General features: G+C 41.0%; 1 protein-coding gene across 1 annotated transcript in view; it reads left to right on the forward strand.

The window, feature by feature from the left end:
- The window catches only part of LOC134536654 (ras-related and estrogen-regulated growth inhibitor), a 325681-nt gene that overhangs the window by 280924 nt on the left and 25827 nt on the right, over positions 1–18930 (forward strand). Inside the window, exon 3 of the mRNA XM_063376461.1 lies at positions 575–711. Within this exon, the coding sequence (XP_063232531.1) occupies positions 575–711 (137 nt within the window). The remainder of the gene's footprint in view (positions 1–574; positions 712–18930) is intronic.

The raw sequence follows: 18930 nt of genomic DNA on the forward strand, positions 1-18930 counted from the left end.
TGATTATGTTCTACTTGATATCGTCAAGAAAAGTACACATGGTGCTTGTGTGTTGGCAGCGCTGGCGGTGCGCTTCATCACGCGCCGCTACATCGGCGAGTACCACCCCGCAGTGGAGGAGCCGTGCAGGTTGTGGCAGCGATGGAACTTGTGTGTTGGCAGCGCTGGTGGTGCGCTTCATCACGCGCCGCTACATCGGCGAGTATCACCCCGCAGTGGAGGAGCCGTGCAGGTTGTGGCAGCGGTGGTGCTTGTGTGTTGGCAGCGCTGGTGGTGCGCTTCATCACGCGCCGCTACATCGGCGAGTACCACCCCGCAGTGGAGGAGCCGTGCAGGTTGTGGCAGCGGTGGTGCTTGTGTGTTGGCAGCGCTGGTGGTGCGCTTCATCACGCGCCACTACATCGGCGAGTACCACCCCACAGTGGAGGAGCCGTGCAGGTTGTGGCAGCGGTGGTGCTTGTGTGTTGGCAGCGCTGGTGGTGCGCTTCATCACGCGCCGCTACATCGGCGAGTACCACCCCACAGTGGAGGAGCCGTGCAGGTTGTGGCAGCGATGGTGCTTGTGTGTTGGCAGCGCTGGTGGTGCGCTTCATCACGCGCCGCTACATCGGAGAGTACGACCCCACGCTGGAGAAGATGTACTCCTTCCACACCGTCATGGACAGCGAGATGGTGTTCTTCGAGATCCTGGACACTGCCGGACAGCCGCATGTGAGTGTCTGAAGCAGCGCCTCTGTGCCATAGGTGTGGTTCCCGCCTCTAGAAGTTTTTCTTTCTAATAATAAAATAACTTTAAACCGTTTTTATTTTCCTGATTGGTCCACTTTTTAAATAGGCTTTGGCTTAAATAGTCTCAAAAAAATACATTTAAGCGGACGGATAAGGTCAAAGCTAAGTACTTGTGTGGGAAATATAGTAGTATATAATAGGGGCTCCGGCGGCAGGCTTTAAGGCTGTGTGTCCTTTCCGCCATCTTGGATTTTGACGTCACGGCGGCCATCTTGGACGAGCGTAACGGGACACAGCGTAACGGGACATAACGTAACGGGACAAGTAGATCACGGCGGCCGTTTTGGATCCGACATCTTGGATCCGACATCTTGGATCCGCCATCTTGGATGACGTCATTTTTTTCTCGAACTTTCCGTCATTTTGTTTTCCGCCATTTTGAATTATGACGTCACTGTTGCAATTTCCGTTACATCCGCCATCTTTAACTTTTTTATTTATTATCCGATTTTAATGAAAACAAATTTAAAATTTATAAAAAAATTCTATTAATAAAATTTTAATATATATTTTTTTAAAAAACGTACTTTTTAGACACGGAGCTCGGAGTCCTCGGTTCGAACCCGACGAGGTCAAAAAATAAAATTAAAAATGGCGACAGGCTCCTTCCTCAATGGTGGCTGCTGGCAGACTGACTTACCCCCACCACTTTTTAAAGCATATATATCGTCATCTAGTATGACGTCATGTCCGCCATCTTGTCTTTGATGCTGGAAGCCATCATCAATGTATCGGCGGCGAGAGTGCGCTGACGCCATGTTAGTTTAGTTCCTATCCGCTAGAGTGCAGTAATCATTTATTACTGTGACACCCGCCATCTTGAAATTTGGCCGCCATCTTGAAAATACGTAATTATTTAGCTAGAAATTCGGGAAAAGTTCCAAAATTCATTAAATAAATCACTCATTAATTTACATATTGATTCGATCGATTCCCGTCCTCGGTTCGATCCCTTGTCGATACAAAACAAAATTAATATTTTAAAAAAGTACCACTAAAGTGTAAGGTTTGAGAAAATAAAAAACACCGCAAGTTCTTTTAAAAAAACTTTTATTACATACATACTACACTACTACAAGTACAAAAAAAATACACAGACATAGAACTAAAGTTTTGTGGATTCCTCGACTGAAACAGTCTTCTTATTGTACGGACTAAGCCTTTTACATGACTTTAAATGTCTATCCGATTCAGTCATCACCGCAGCCAGAGACGGACTAAAGTTCATATCACCAGGGTCTCACTTATATATTCTCATCAGCTGGTACAACACATGAGTCAAAACAATAACCATGTTCATTATACTTGCACTTAACTTTATCGGAGCATTTTATATAATGACGATGTAAGCTGTCGAGGCGTGAAATTAGTTTTTTACACTTATTGCACTGAAATTGTATTCGTTTCAGTAAATTATTCGGACAACTGCTTCTTTCATGTCTGCGAGCGCTTGAAGTTCTAGTAAATGATGCGTCACAATATTTGCATTGATGCGATGCACGATCTTCATGAATTGAAGTCTGGAATGCAGATGGTGATACTTCAGCTGATGATGGAACAGCACGTATCGTTGTCTCCTCTGCAGTCGGTATCGGGATCTCTACCGCTGTCGTGGTCTCCTCTGCATCCGGTATCGGAATCTCCGACTCCATCATCGTTGCTGTCATCGAGTCCCTGCTGCTGTCGGTAAACAGTCTATCCCGGTCGACATAACTAAATCTCACGAAACTTAATGGAGAGAGCAAGTCCGTACTGCACCGCGGCCAGAGGTGAACTGCGGGTCCAGTCGTCTGAACCTCGCTTATATACCCGTGGTCTTCTGGTATACTACATGAGTCAAAATATTGTCTGTATTTAAATTTTTTTTATTAGGTACCTAAAAATTGTAGAAATAAAAACACACGAGTTTAAGTTTTACACATTTATTTATAAAGAGTACACAAATACATATTAGGTTAAGGAATCAAGCATTTTCACAAGCAAAGTCTTTAATGCCGCACGAACTGACTCGTCGACTCAGGTTCCAACTGGTTCGTTGTTCCGGTTCCAACTGGTTCGCCGGTCATGGTATCAGGAACACAGGTTTCCAGCTGGTCATCTTCTGCGACATCGTCAACTCCGACAAGACATGGTCGGTGACGTCTGTGACCACGTCTACGCCTGGGCTTAGGCTCAGTGCTAGTTGGGACAGATTCACTGCCTGAACTGCGACGACGAGATGCACGCCGTTTGGAAATCTGCGTAGAAGCATCACAGGTCGCAACAGGTTGCAACACGTCCATGTTTGGTGTTGCATATGCAGACGAGGCGACTACCTCAGCGATGCTAGCAGGAAGGATTGTGTGTGGTCTCATGTGATAGACGGCACAGTTTCCAGGTTCGCAACAATCTACCAGCTGCTGAGTCGGTTCGTAGGACACAGGAAAGTGCGCTAACCGCCAATGCTGAGCGCCTCCATCACAGGTTTCTGTATATGTACGTAGCTGTACTCGACACTGCTGAAGCTAGGACTTGCGCTCACGTACACGTTAGCAGGATGAAACGTAAACATCTTCTTGCAGATCGAACGTCAACTGAAGGCACATACGTATGTACGACATTTATATATGCAGGCTCCTACTAACACTGTGTGTGCCATTTCTGCATTAACTGCGAGTTTGTACAGGCACAGACACGTTCAAACTTGTCACTTGGCTGCACATCGTATATTGCACTAAGCTCGCGCAGGGAAGGACAGCCGTAGTCGGTCTGTACGTCTACAATTACAACTGACGCATCACACAGATCTCGTAGCCATTTCTTCTGTTCGGGTCCGGCAACATAGATTATTTCGTTTTGAACTAGTAAATCTTGCAGTGTGTTTTTCACTTGGTGGTATGGGATTTTTACTTCGTCCCACTCTAGTCCGTGATAATATTTACATAGCCATTCGTTCGACCGTTTACTTTTTTCGTCTAGTAGTTTCCACGGATACGGAGGTCGGAAGCTGCGGGTTCGAGTCTTGTCTCCGGAGGTAACAGCAATTTCTTTGAGAACAAAGCCGTTTTGGCTCTGGAAACCTTGAAGGTTGCAGTACATCTTGTCGCTAGCAATGCTCGATCGTAACTGAATTACTATCGCAAACGAAACGGTATTTAAGTCAGAATTTTCACAAGTTTGTCTCTACAATTGTACGATGCAAGCCGATCGTGAAGTATCAGACAAAAAGCATAGGTGTTTGGTGGAATATTTCCGCTAGTCGTTATCTCGATCCTACAGTCGATGATGTTTGAATTTATACGATCATCCTGTTTGGAAACGTCAAACACCATTAACGGAGCCTTGTTCTTGAAACTGTCGGGACTCAGTATCGGTGACTGTCTCCGACCATAGTAAGCTTGCTGAAACTTGGCATACATTTGATATGCGAGAAGAAATCTTCCACTTTCAAAGTCCATGTTCATATCAACGTACGGATAACTTTCGCTGTTTAAAAATATTTTTACATTACGTAATTGACAGTTATCGAATAAGGAGCGACTTACTCCTGCATTGAGCTGTCTTCCGGTCTGAAGCCCGACGATGATGTATCTTGGTTTTTCCGCAGCGAAGCTGGACTTTACTATCCAATTGATACGCTGACTATGAGGCAAGCCAGGATAAGTTTCCAGGCTCCAGGATCGGAATGGCACATCGAAGTTCTTGCCATTTTCTATGTTCTTCAACATCTTGACTCGTTCAACGGTGCTCACTTGGATGTGGGGCAGCATCCACTCGATAGACTGTAGTGTTAGCGAGACATCTTGAGGGTTTTCTGCAGCGGCGACAATTGCATTAATGTGCGTGTTGGCTAGAAGCAGTACGAGCTCTTGTTTCGAATTAATGATTATATGCTTGTAGTCCTCAGCGAATCCAAGAAGAATGGACAGAGGAACACAAACTTCGAACTTCCCTTCGGCATAAACCGGAAGCTTATATTCATACTCGAGAGCCCAACCGGCCATCTTTGCAGCAGACAGTTCATTTGGCGTGAGCGAAAGGTAATTTTTCATAGCAGATGTTATGCCTACATCTCTCGTCTGGTCTACCTCGACGCCATTGAGTACATATGTAATGCGCTCGATTAGGTGAAGAATACCATTGCAGGATATTGATGTCGTTGTCGGGTGCGTACCATCCGTTTTTGTAAGCGTGCCTCTTATACGTAGAAATGACTGCGAAGGTAAAGTACAAATATCTTGGTGCTGTACTGCAATGCGTACTTCCGATGGTAGTGCGTACGGCCCGAGCAGGAAAGGCTGGTACTCGTGCAATTCCATTTTCGTAATGCTGTCATCAAAAATGACCGGTTCTTCCACGTTGAGGATTTCGTCTTCCATATTTATTCGGCACTTGCCCAATACTAAGAAGATACTTTATGTTGTCAGCTGTTAATGCACCAATGTCTGGTAGAGAACTGTTCTTATTCACGTCAATACGACTTCTTTTATAACTGTTTGGTGTTACGAACTGTATGCCCATCGCTTCAAGTGCAGCCGTAATGTAATTTCTTCGTCTTGAAAATTCACCAATCGTCCTCGCTGGTCAACGATTCTGACGACGACTTCGTGTGCGCATTTCACGACGACTGGAACGTAAATGATACTTTGCGGTACTTCGACCAGTTTATATCCTGGCGGGACCATCGGCGAAAATTCGTGCAGCATGTTGCTTAGTCTTCCGTTGAGATACGTTCCACTTGCCAAATTACAGTTTATTCTTATGACATTCACAGGCAAAATGTTTACTGCGCGCGTAGATTCGTACGTTCTTCCTGCATCATACACCTTTGATTCGAATCCTAACATCGAACCTATGTGCCCAGGTTTCGTAAAGTCGACAATTTCACTGCATGTTACAATGCTTTTTTAAGTGTTTGGATTTCCACGCAGTTGAAAGTCTACATCCTGTGGTAACATATCCCTGATGTAATTTGCAATGTCGTCAATTTCGTAAGATCCAACAGGTAACTGTATTTCATGAGCGGTCCCATCGCTTTTCAGGAAGCAGATCTTGCAGTTTTCTTCGTCGATATTCGGTATGGCATTATACGTTTGAAAATCTACGAGACCGATACACCATTCTCCGTCTAAATCCAGAGGCGGGAAATGAACCGCCCGCAGCTCAGATGCGTGACCTGTCAATGTAAGTGTCATCGACATGACTAATAAATTATCATCACTGCACATCCTTTAAGTAGCAATTTTTATTTGTCAGCTAAATTTTTTTTTTAGTTAAAAAGCGAAGACACAAGTGTCCGCAGTTGGTTTGATTAGGCATCTGTTCCGTTTCGTAATTGTAGAACAGTGTAGTGGTCCGGCCCAGGTACCGCCTAAGTTCAGGCGGAGGTCTCAAATTACCGAAACTGTCGTAGTAAGTAGCTTTTTTTCCAGACTTTATATACGCTACCCAGTGCGTGCCTCGACCCGCTGACGTGTCTAAATTAATTATGGCGCACTCACGTGTCTTTGGCTTACTGGGCAAAGTGTCTCGCATAAACACGCCGCGGAAATTTGGTATTTTCAGTTTGCGTGCGTACTTTATTAAATCTACGTTGGTGAGCGGTCGTTTTGGCAGAGAACTTAGGATTTTCGTTTCTTTTTCATGCCTCGGCCTGATTTGTGAGGACGTAAGTACAGTCCTGCGCCGTTAGTTTTACCCATGGCAATGGCTTCCATGCTTGCATTATGTCGCTGTGCTTCTTTTAACTGCTTTCGCTCATTCTTCGAAGTGTTGACTGCCCGCACTATACCGCTCGTTGCACCGATGAGACCGCCGAGAGCACCCAATGCAGGCAAAAGCAAAGGAAGAAATCCTCCTATAATCTTCTTGTCGAGAGTCTGTAATTTTTGCTTGGCTTTTTGTATGCCTGCTCCAGTCTTGCGTTTGGTCTTGCGTGAGTTAGTCTTTGACTTGATGGAGCTGGCTCGACGAGCACCCAGTCCTAATTTGGTCTTTGCCTTCATTATTTTAGATACGCCCCAGGCCGCGATTTTTTCTCCTAGACCCGCGTGCGACGATTTACTAATATCTTCAGCTTCCTGTGCCAATATCTCGTCGGCCCGGTGCCTGGATTCCAGATCCTTGCTGAGGGAATACGCAATATCGTGCTGCTTGCACTTTTCGTCGAGAGAATTAATGCCCACGTCACCGCGAGCTAACCTTTTCGCTAGTTTGGTGCCGGGGCCGCAAAATCTGTAGCCGGGAATGTGTAGCTCGAATGGCAGATTGTTTATCAGCGAGTTCACGAGTCCTGCACCGCTGTGTTTTTTGTTCTTACCTGTTCGAGTCATTACGCGCAACTGACCAGAAAGTATAAATGTGTTTGATTTTATACAATTTATTTAGTACAATGCAGGTCGTCAAGCAAGATGTTTGTTTGGCCGTGCGCATTACGCAAGACAATGAAACTAGCGGTCGCGAATCACGACATGGCTTACTGTTGCCTTCTGCTGTACGATGCATAATGGCGGGACCGTCAAACTGTGGCAAGACGTGCGTTCTACTGAGTTTACTGGAGGAGCCAAACGGTCTTCGGTTCGAGAACGTTTACTTGTATTCCAAGTCGTTGCAACAGCCAAAGTACAAGCGCCTAGCAACTGTTCTACGCTCGGTGGAAGGACTGGAGTATTTTCCGTTTAGCGATAATACCGATGTGGTGTCTACCGACGAAGCAAAGCCTAATTCCGTGTTTGTGTTCGACGATGTAATGTGCGAGAAGCAGGGCATTATACAAGAGTACTTTTCCATGGGCAGGCACGCCAAGGTAGACTGCGTATACCTGTGTCAGACGTACAGTAGAATACCCAAACATCTCCTACGAGATAATGCGAATGTTATAGTGCTTTTCCGCATGGACGAACTTAATTTACGTCACGCCTACGACGACCACGTAAACACCGACATGTCGTTTCAGAAATTCAAAGACATGTGTTCCTTGTGTTGGAAAGACGAGCACGGATTCATAGTCATCGTAAAGGACTGGCCTCTATATAAGGGCAGGTACAGACGAGGTTTCGATCAGTTTATCGTCAAACATGAGTCATAGCATTTCGAAATTCGGTCGTAGCAGCAGACATACTGTATGCCCCGACTCTGATATCTGCAAATACATTTCGCTACTGGCTCAAAAAGTAGACAGTGTGAAAAAGGAATTACTTGAGTATCTCGTTGCCATCGACCAGCGTGTGGAAGCCTCGGATTCTCGCATTCGCGACATGATCGAAGTATCGAATGCACAAAGACGTGACGATTTGAGGACTTTTCAAAGTAGTCTGAAAGCATCACTATCTCACTTGTCAACCATTTCAGATTTTGCCACACACAAGAAAGAAGTTTCTGCGAAGGAATAAAAACGTATATAAGGAGGTCTTGCAATAAGTTTTCAGCCAGTACAATGTCGGACCTGGCCAGTGACCTTCATCGAGCTATACAGTCTGTTCGTGAAAAATATTTACTTGCTAGACGAACCAGACTTGCACGTGAGATGGAAAATGAGGAGATATTTAAACCAATCACTAGTCGCCTCGACGAACTTAAAAACATGGAAGAACCAGCTATCATTTTGAAGACAGAAGTTGAAGATGAAATGCCAACTGTAAAGAAGAGAAAGTATGAACCAGATCGAGAAGAAGAAGACTTAACAAGTACAGAGACCATGCACAAGAAAAAAATACCGAAAAAGGGACATCAAGTGAATGCAATGGTCCGACCATACCTGATATCATTTACGAGTCGGAATAATGACACGACCTACGGAGTGTACATAAAATATAATAAATGGTTCCTCGGTGCTAAAGAAATAGACTTTCTACCAGGAAATATCGTTCGCGTAGAAGAGTTCAAAACGCGCGGGACTCCGGGTCTGTACGAATTGCTGTTTCGCAGGGAGCCTAAAGGATATTCTCACAAAGACTTACAAGAGTACATAAAACTGCTAGAGCTAACCAATGCACATTTTCGCGATAACGATCCAGATAGTGGTGTATATAAAGACGAAGATCATGAAAAAATCGACATTCTCGCTAATCTCTTCAGTGAACTAACAATACATGGCGAAGGTTTAAAAAAGCTAGAAAGTGGTCAGATATTTGACTATGTATATTGGGACAATCCTAATGAATTAGTTGATCGCCTTAGAATTCTACATGCTTCGCTTAGCGTAGGAAACTATTCGCACATCAACGAAATAGTCTCCATACTTGAAGAACTGAGGGAAGCCGGCTACATACAATGAGTCGAACCGGAATCGCTCACGAACTTCATGCTCCTGCTAGACATAAATACCTTCGTCGCAAAGTCATAGTTCGTGGAATTGATGATTTAATCCAGGCGGACCTTGTTGAGATGATACCGTATTCCCGATTGAATAAAGGTTTCAAGTACATGTTGACAGTCATCGATGTTTATAGCAAGTTCGCTTGGGCTAGACCTGTCAAATCATAGACTGCAACTGAAGTAGCCAAGGCCATGAACAATATTTTGCGTGATAGACGTGTACCGTCGCACCTGCAAACGGACCTCGGGAAAGAATTCTACAATGCAACCTTCAAGGCTTTGATGAAGTATGGCATCAAACACTACTCTACATTTAGTAACGTCAAAGCCTCCGTTGTCGAAAGGTTTAACAGAACTTTGCGTTCCAAGATGTGGCGGCAGTTCACGGCTAACGGAAATTACAAGTGGCTTGACATCTTGCCGAAACTAATAAACGAGTATAATTCCGCGGTGCATTCTACCACGAAAATGAAGCCAAAGGACGTAAGGGACAATCGCCTGCTTCAAACAGTGTTTTCCAACATGAAGAAGAAAGATCCACGAAAGCGTAAAGCTAACGTCGGTGACATTGTGCGAATCTCCAAGCAGAAAGGTATCTTCGAGAAAGGTTTCACTGCGAACTGGAGTCCCGAACTTTTCCGTGTGACACATGTTCGTGAATCAGAGCCTAGGACCTACTACCTCGAAGATTTGGACCACAAACCTATCCGTGGTGGCTTCTATGCCGAAGAGATTCAGCCTACGTTGTATCCTGATATGTACTTGGTGGAGAAGATTATAAAACGAAGAAACGGACTGTCCTACGTCAAGTGGTGGGGCTTTCCACCTCGCTTTAATTCGTGGGTGGCAGAGGCAGACATCGAGAAATCCACAAGACTTTAGTTCTATGTCTGTGTATTTTTTTTGTACTTGTAGTAGTGTAGTATGTATGTAATAAAAGTTTTTTTAAAAGAACTTGCGGTGTTTTTTATTTTCTCAAACCTTACACTTTAGTGGTACTTTTTTAAAATAATAATTTTGTTTTGTATCGACAAGGGATCGAACCGAGGATGGGAATCGATCGAATCAATATGTAAATTAATGAGTGATTTATTTTATGAATTTTGGAACTTTTACCGAATTTCTAGCTAAATAATTACATATTTTCAAGATGGCGGCCAAATTTTAAGATGGCGGGTGTCACAGTAATAAATGATTACTGCATTCTAGCGGATAAGAACTAAACTAACATGGCGTCAGCGCACTCTCGCCGCCGATACATTGATGATGGCTTCCAGCATCAAAGACAAGATGGCGGACATGACGTCATACTAGATGACGATATATATGCTTTGAAAAAAGTGGTGGGGGTAAGTCAGTCTGCCAGCAGCCACCATTGAGGAAGGAGCCTGTCGCCATTTTTAATTTTTTTTTTTGACCTCGTCGGGTTCGAACCGAGGACTCCGAGCTCCGTGTCTAGAAAGTACGTTTTTTAAAAAAAAATATATTAAAATTTTATTAATAGAATTTTTTTATAAATTTTAAATTTTTTTTCATTAAAATCGGATAATAAATAAAAAAGTTAAAGATGGCGGACGTAACGGAAATTGCAACGGTGACGTCATAATTCAAAATGGCGGAAAACAAAATGACGGAAAGTTCGAGAAAAAAATGACGTCATCCAAGATGGCGGATCCAAAATGTCGGATCCAAAATGGCCGCCGTGATCTACTTGTCCCGTTACGTTATGTCCCGTTACGCTGTGTCCCGTTACACTGTGTCCCGTTACGCTCGTCCAAGATGGCCGCCGTGACGTCAAAATCCAAGATGGCGGAAAGGACACACAGCTCCACAGCCTTAAAGCCTGCCGTCGGAGCTTCTATTATATACTACTAAATATGATGGTCGTTGCGGTTTGTAGGTGGAATAAATGCTAAAACGTTTATCTATCCACTAACTTGTTCAGTCAATTGTTCACCGCAAGGTCATTTCGGAAGTCAGTTGGATGATAATAGAGTAGTCTTGTCACCGGCTGGCCTCTACGTTCAAGGCCAGGGCTGACAACCGTGCACACGCTCGCCAGAGAGGGCCAAATATCATTTTATATCAAAAACATCAAAACCTGTCCTGTCAGTAAACCAACCCCCCTCCTTACCAGCGGTGCGTGCTGAAGGAAAAAGAAAATTAGCAGAGCAAAAATAATAGAGTAGAAACGGAAACATACTGTCTTATTTATTGTGCAAAATAGTTATGATATGGATTATGACTCATTCCAGCTAAATAACCAACTACCAAAAGCTGATATTTTAAACACAAAAAATATTACCTAACAATAAATACATATAGAAAAGCTAGCCTATATAAATATATAGATTTATTTAAAGTTCATAAATAGGTAAAGGGGTCCCCATAAAATATTAAATAAAAATCAATCGTTCGAGTGCTGGCAATCAGTTCTCACTTCACAAGTCCGAAAAGGGCGTAAACGTTTCCAACAAGGTAAGTTACAAAGAGTAGTTACTCAAAAAAAATAGTACAAGTTCTGTGCACAAAAATCACTTCAAGAAATCCTTTAAATATTAGCTTTAGTGTTGCACAACGTATTTATACTCACACGCCTCTTCATATAACTATGCGTGGGGCTACATACACAAAATCAATTAGCTTGCACGACAATCCATTCATTGACTATTTTGATGAATATCACAATGAGGAAGTGCCTATTCAGTTCTGTACTATCATCCAAAAAGTACTAAAAATTCTTCGGCCTCTAGGCCCCAAATAATAAGACGGGAAGCATACTCCTTACTTTGAGACATTCGGCGAGCCCCCCCCCCCCCCTCCCCCCCCCCCTCCACCATCGTCAAGGCCCGTGACGGCGGCTGGTGTTTGTAGAAGTTCAGGAGTTCCATGTTGACCCGTCGGCAGTCAGAACAGCAGTCCCGCCCTCACTCTCGCGCGATTGTCAGCTGTTTCCATTCGGCCGGTCGGCCCGCATCGTTGCCCAGTCCGGAAACACCCGAGCCAGCACCGACAGCACTCGCACGCAAAATAACGGATTTAAAAAAAATTAACCATCCTAAAATATTTATACAATTATTAATCCTTAACATAAAGAAATAACCCAAATAAAGTAGTAATAAATAAATCAAAGTAAAATAATTACCAACTTAACAAAATAAACCCTAACTAAAGCGAGACAGTTTCCGATTCGCGCCACGTTCGCGTGAAACGGTAACAAGCTGTTTGATATAGTCCTGGCACTTGATCAGGCAGCTCATATTTCAGTTTAATCCTCTGATGAACTCCAATATGCCCTCTCCTGTCCGGCTGTCCACCAACTGGTGGTGTGGTGGTCAGGTCACTCCTCCACCACCATGCTGCGCCTCCACCCCCATGATCCGCCATCTATCTGGCTAGTTAAAAGCTATTTGTTTTTTTGTGTATTGGTTTTGAAGGTTTCAGAAGAGGTTACCAAATTCTGCTTAATCTGTAACCATCCTCCTCGTTAATGTTTGGTGGTTTTTTTATATGTTCACGAATGTATAGATTTTTGTCATTGGGTATATTCTGGGATTAATCCAATTCAATGCTGTGAATGGTTCACATGGAGTGTTCTTCTAAAATCCAAAGTTTTCATGTTTGAAGTTAATGATGTATTCTTGGATCCTAATAATGACTGGTCTGCTTTTAATAATACTGGGGTGACTCTGACAGCATTAAAATACCAAACTTCCGATGAAAATCTTGTTGGTGTTTACAGAATTCCATGTTCATGAAGCAAATGTGCAGAGGACAAACTGGCAGGATCATAGAACACATCAACGACTACAAATAATATTAAAAACTCACTTTACCCGTAGGAGAACATTATGCGTAAACAAGTTACAGCGTTGAATATGATCAATATTATAAAATAGCTTACTTCCCCCGGTACAAGATACATTCGTGAATTAATGAAAATATTGTTACGATTTACCGCGGGTTCGTAAAGGATAGCCCAATTAAAGATTTTATTACACTACACAGTTTTATTTATTGCCACTACTTATGTCACTTACAAATAATCTAAAATGGCAAATAATTAATTAAACTAAAAGAAAGGTCTATTCCCCAGTCACTCGTCCCGCACACCTCGCTGGGCCACGCCTTGCTGGGCCGCACCTCTGGCGCAACTCTCGCCGCAGCACCCCTCGTGGTCCTCCGTCGCCACACTCCCCCGCCGCCGACGCACTTCCCCTTCGCCGAGGATCCGCTCGACTCCTCGCTCGCAACTTCGCTCGGGACTCCGCCGCGCCCTCGACTATCACCCGTAAACTCCGCCGCGGGAAAACTCCCGACTCCACTGAACTCACTCCCTGCCCTGGAACCTTCGTCCAAGGACTTCGCCACTCTGCCGCACCCGCGACACTATCGCCCGGAAACTCCGCCGCGGGAGAACTCCCGACTGAACACTCCAAACTGACTCCACTCCGGCCAGCTTCCTCGGGCATATATATAGGCCCCGGCGCAATTCCAGAACTCACGAGAGCGGCCGGGGCCAGTCGCGTCATCGCGAGCCGTCCCAACGGCAGAAATCTCTCGAAAACACGTGTCGGCGGCTCGCGTAACTCCGCAGCTGGCAGGTTTCGGATGTCAAACGAACAGTGCCGCGCGGGAGGAGGGGGGGGGGGGCTGGAGTGAGATAAAGCGGTGACCCAGGTGCGCACTGCACATCTCATGTTACGGCGGCATGTGATGCAGCCCAGGTAGCTCTGCACCTACGCGTGACGTGGCCTTGCTAACGTTCGTAACAATATTATAACAGACATCAAATATAAACAGGAAACATGGCCGAGCCAAACATCATATAGGAAGCTACTGATTGGCGAGCAGCACCTGATGATGACAACTGCAATGTCGAACGAAACGTTGGTTGATCATTCGCCCTTGACGAGGCTAAATCCCATAAGCAAAGAAAATTAAACCAATAGTATGCAGAATTCATAGATCACAGAGCGCTTTAGCGATTAGATATTCCTGGCCCTTTTTTTTTTTTTTTTAGATGTTACGCGACAGGCGTTAATAATGGCATTTTTAAATGCTTAGTCTGGCATGAATAATTTATTAAAAAATCAGCCTCTCCCGCTAACGTGAACTCTTCCTCAGGCTAATAGGTTCTGTGGCTATGCATTATTCAGCTTGGGCTCGCTGAGGGTAATTGACTGCGCCTCAAGGCTGAGGCACGCCTGAGCAGGCTGCAGCGTGGCGTAGCAAGATGACTGTAGAGTTCCTAGGAGTTCACACGAGGCCGGGTGGATTTGCATTGAAATGCCATTACAGATCAGGTAACCAATTCTTATATGTTTGTAAACATGTCTTGTTAGACTATATGCATTTTTTTTAAATAAAATACAAAGCATGAATGGTGAACATTTTACAAAAACGTCGTTAAGGAATGTGTAAACCAATTTACTTTTTTTTATTTAATGATAAAATAACAAACAATTGTGTGTGTACTTATGTGCGCTAATAAGAAGTTATACTTTTTTTATTTAATTACATTACAATCTGTTTTAATAAATAGTTACAAAAATTATCCCTATTGTAACATAGTATTTGTAACAAAAAATATTTTACATTTAAATCGATTAATATTTTATTCATACTATCTAATAACTCACGGCTTTACTCGAGAAAATTCATGGTATTACTGATATCTGACCGTCGAAATAAATGTACATATGTGATTATTCCAAACATTTTTACTAAAGAAATATATACACAATACATTGTCAGGTGAAGAAAATATTTCATTCAAAAACGTTTGCAATAGCCTTTTTAACTTTTAGTAAAAATTAACTATCATATTGTATAAACTTTTGTTTTATTGTGTTCGAGGATATATTTTACATTGATGACCTCATAATTGCATCCTTTACATTTCATGCGGTAGACAATTTAAAAAATGATTAAACACAAAATTATATTTTTTTAAATAAGATTATACAATCTTTACACGAAAAAATTTCAATTATTACGGTTAAAGATAAACTTAGAATAATTAAATAATTTCCCCTTATTACAAATACTTCCATTATTTTAAAAGATTTATTACAATCGAATCTTTGTTTGTAATGAAGATAACAGATAAAATGTTCGAAACTAAAGTTTAAGTTATTTCTTTGTTATGCTTTGTAATACTTTTAAAAAATTTCTTAATTTTTAACCCTAACCTCTTTTCCCACAGGGTTGCCGAAGAATAAATTCAGAGCTAATTAAATATGGCAATATACTTTAACCAAATAAAACCAAACTCAACACTCTTTTTTACCGCAGATGTCAACTAAAAAATAAAAAAGTCACTTTTTTCGTATAATTAAAAATAAATAAATAAAAAATTAAATATTTTTAAATTTAAGTATTTTGTCCAACCGTCGAATAATGTACCACAACTCTATATAAATAAAAACGTGGGTTGCTTGATATAATTTGTCTTACATTTTCTATCAGTAATAACAATATGATTTGTAATATATTTTCCATCACTAATTTATGATATAGTCAGTAGTGTAAAATAGAGGCTCCAAGCCCTGGCTTCGACTTGTGGTACCAGTGCCGGGGTCCGCCATCTTGGATTGTGACGTCACAGCAGCCATCATGGATGACATTGACCTTTGACCTTGACATTGACCTTAACCTTTGACCATGACACCGGTAGCTATCTTGGATCCGCCATTTTAAATAAAAAAGTAAAAATTGAATTAAAAATTTTAAAAAAAATCTGTTTTGTGCTAGAACTCTATCCTTGGTCAACAAAGTAGAAGTTCAAAAGCTGGCAGAAGATGTTTTCGTAATTTTTCATTCAATTTTTTTATTATTATATTATTTTTATTTTTGATTGTTTGCTGTGATTTTCTGGTATTAAGGAAAACGTGCGTTAGTTTTTTCCGTGTGCTCCTGATCAGTATATTAATATAGCTAATATTTTGATGGTATTCTTCGTGTGCTCATTATTCCTGTCGAAACTTCTGCCGATATTCTGCGAAATAGATCTCTGCACGAATTTTTTTTCACCTAAAGAGTCACGCAGTCCTATTTTGAGTAAAATTTAAATTGTGATTTTCTGCTACCAAATTATCACTAAAAATATTTTTTATCAAGTGGAATTAAATCAAGACAGCTAAGAAGCACTACCAGGCATGACGAACTTCCTTCTCCTTTTTGTATAGCGAAGCCTTCCTTCTTTTGTGAATGTTAGTGAGCATCCCGCATCCCACATAAAGGAAATAAATATTTTTTACATCAACATAATACGAGTCGACATCTGTTGGCAAGAATCGGGACTACTTGCAACAAGTTGTTTTGGATGAGATTAATTAACTTTACCGGATGAAATAATAAAAAAAATTATATTTAAGTAATGTTTCCAATTTAAATATCTCAGTAACTAATAAGGGTTTTAATAGTGTGCAGGGTATGGATATAATATATATATATATATATATATATATATATATTAATTATACACCTGTATTTTTCAACCCCTTTGCAGCAATCGTTCTCCTTATCTAAAAATGTTTCAAGACAAAAGATTTTGATAAATATTGTAAGATTACAAACAATTTGAACGGATTCGATGGTGTGCCTACGAAGGGAGTTAACAAGGTTTTTGTCCTCCAAACCTTATTTTTCCCACCCCTTGCAGTTATGGTTCGTCATATGAAAAATTTATTTAGACAAAAGTTTTTAGTATTACTCCTACGAGTTATAAATCCTTCAAACTCATGTGATGTTCGTCATACTAAAGGATTTATAGCAATTTTTCTGTTTTTCAAAAAAAAAGTCTCCTCTCTGGTCGTATATTACCCATTAAAGATCTCGAACGTGATTTTCAATTATTTTATTTTACCTATCAGTTTGGAAGCGAATTGTGAAACATTATAGCAGTTATCGTGTCCATAAGAATTTTATATATATATATATGTGTGTGTGTGTGTGTGTGTGTTTAAACTTTTGTGTTCGCGGTGGTTTCGGTGAACCATGAAACGAAAATCTATTCAAATATTTTCTGGAAGCCGCCCCATGGAAACAATAAGAACAAATCTAATAGAAATATAAATCTACTTATAAAAAATAACTTTAAATATTTAGCCGAAGTTTGGTTGTTGATTCTCGGTAAGTATTTTACAAATATTGAACTGAATACCTGTCATTTTCTCAAGTCCTTGCTATAAAGTGAGAGGTAACTGCCTCTCACTTTGTCGTCAGATCTGTAGTAACTACACTAACATGTTCGCTAGATCTACGAGAATAGATATGTAACTTTTTAGCTATCGCGTTAGACGACAGATTTATGGGACTACTTAGTATTATATCAAATAGCTTATAAATTCATTTATCTCAATAGTAACTGTTCCATAGTTATGCTTATTCTACGGCTAGTAACTGTATCTTTTACTGAACAAATGTTTACCTGAATTAATCCTGGCATTTCTTAAATTACACTAAGGTATTTATTTATGCTTGGTGGTGCCATTTTCCAACTAATAATCTTAAATAATTTCAACAGTCACATACATATCTTATAATATGTATTTTCAATGTAATGAACATTCACTTTAACATCATGTAATGAATTAATTTCACAAAATTTTATGCCAGCTTAAGACTCTAATATTCAGTGCAGTTAGAATGAATTAACTAGTAATGCTGCGCAACAATTAATCAACAACATATAAGAGTTCAAAAATGTTAAATTCAATTACTTATTATATTTATATTACAAAATATTATTTGTAAAAACAAAATGTAATCATCAAATATAAGGAAGAATAGTGAAATTTAAAATTACTTCAAGTAGTATAAAAGTCATACCACTGGTTCATGCAAATACATTGACTAGACTTCAAAAGGTAGAGCATTTACCACTAGGTTTAAAGTTACATGTTAGTGAATATTCAAACAAATTCAAGTACCAAATATATTTAATATTTACATAAAGTTTTAGCAGCAAAACTATGTCGAGTCATTTTTACGGTGTAATATCATTAGTTTGACATACAATACCTATGTTTTACATGAAATTAACTACAACAAATTAGTAACTACCCTCGGATTTGACTTTGCGGTAAAAATATAAAGTATCAGAATGTTTTTGTTATATATAGGTAACACGTTTGCAACTGTCTATACGTAACTGACCTCAACGTAACAAAACCGTACCGAAGGAGACGAATCTCGTCCAACGATATATCACCAGCGAAGACGAGCCGTAATTGGACGTACTGTGGAATCAGCGATGATAGTAACGTCCTTCCTTCCTTCGTTCGGGAAAGTCGTTACTGATCCCGAAATGATAAGCTGTCGACGTGGGCTCCTTCAGGGGAAATCACCGTTGCTCTCGCATTCATCAGCTGGCGACTCTGGATTTGTGCTTCTTCTCCTTTTCCGTTGTTGGTTTCAGCAGTTGGTAGTCAATTACGACTTGTATCGTATTTTGATTCCAATTATCGACGACTTAGCTGCTCAGTACAAAATGTTAAAATCTCAAAATAATACTATCGACGTTCCTGTCTCCGATGTATTTCCAGATTCTGATGAACATGATAGCAGTCGTCAATTTCATATTTCTTCTTGCCTATTTTACTGATGCAAATTGGACCTTAAATTCAAAGCTTCCTATTCGTACATAGTCCTGACAAAAAATAAAACTTCCTGATGTTGTTCTTGGTTGGTCGTTCTAAGCGGCGATCAATACTTTGATACATCTGCTAGTCTGACCGACTCAGAATTGTTATCTAACTTCCAACCAATCACCGTGGACGTTACTAATTCGTGTAGTTTCAGTAATTTAGAATACATATTTACATTATTTTATATTAATAA

Source organism: Bacillus rossius, chromosome 11 (genome assembly GCF_032445375.1).
Source record: "Bacillus rossius redtenbacheri isolate Brsri chromosome 11, Brsri_v3, whole genome shotgun sequence".
In the NCBI taxonomy this organism is placed as follows: Eukaryota; Metazoa; Arthropoda; class Insecta; order Phasmatodea; family Bacillidae; genus Bacillus; species Bacillus rossius.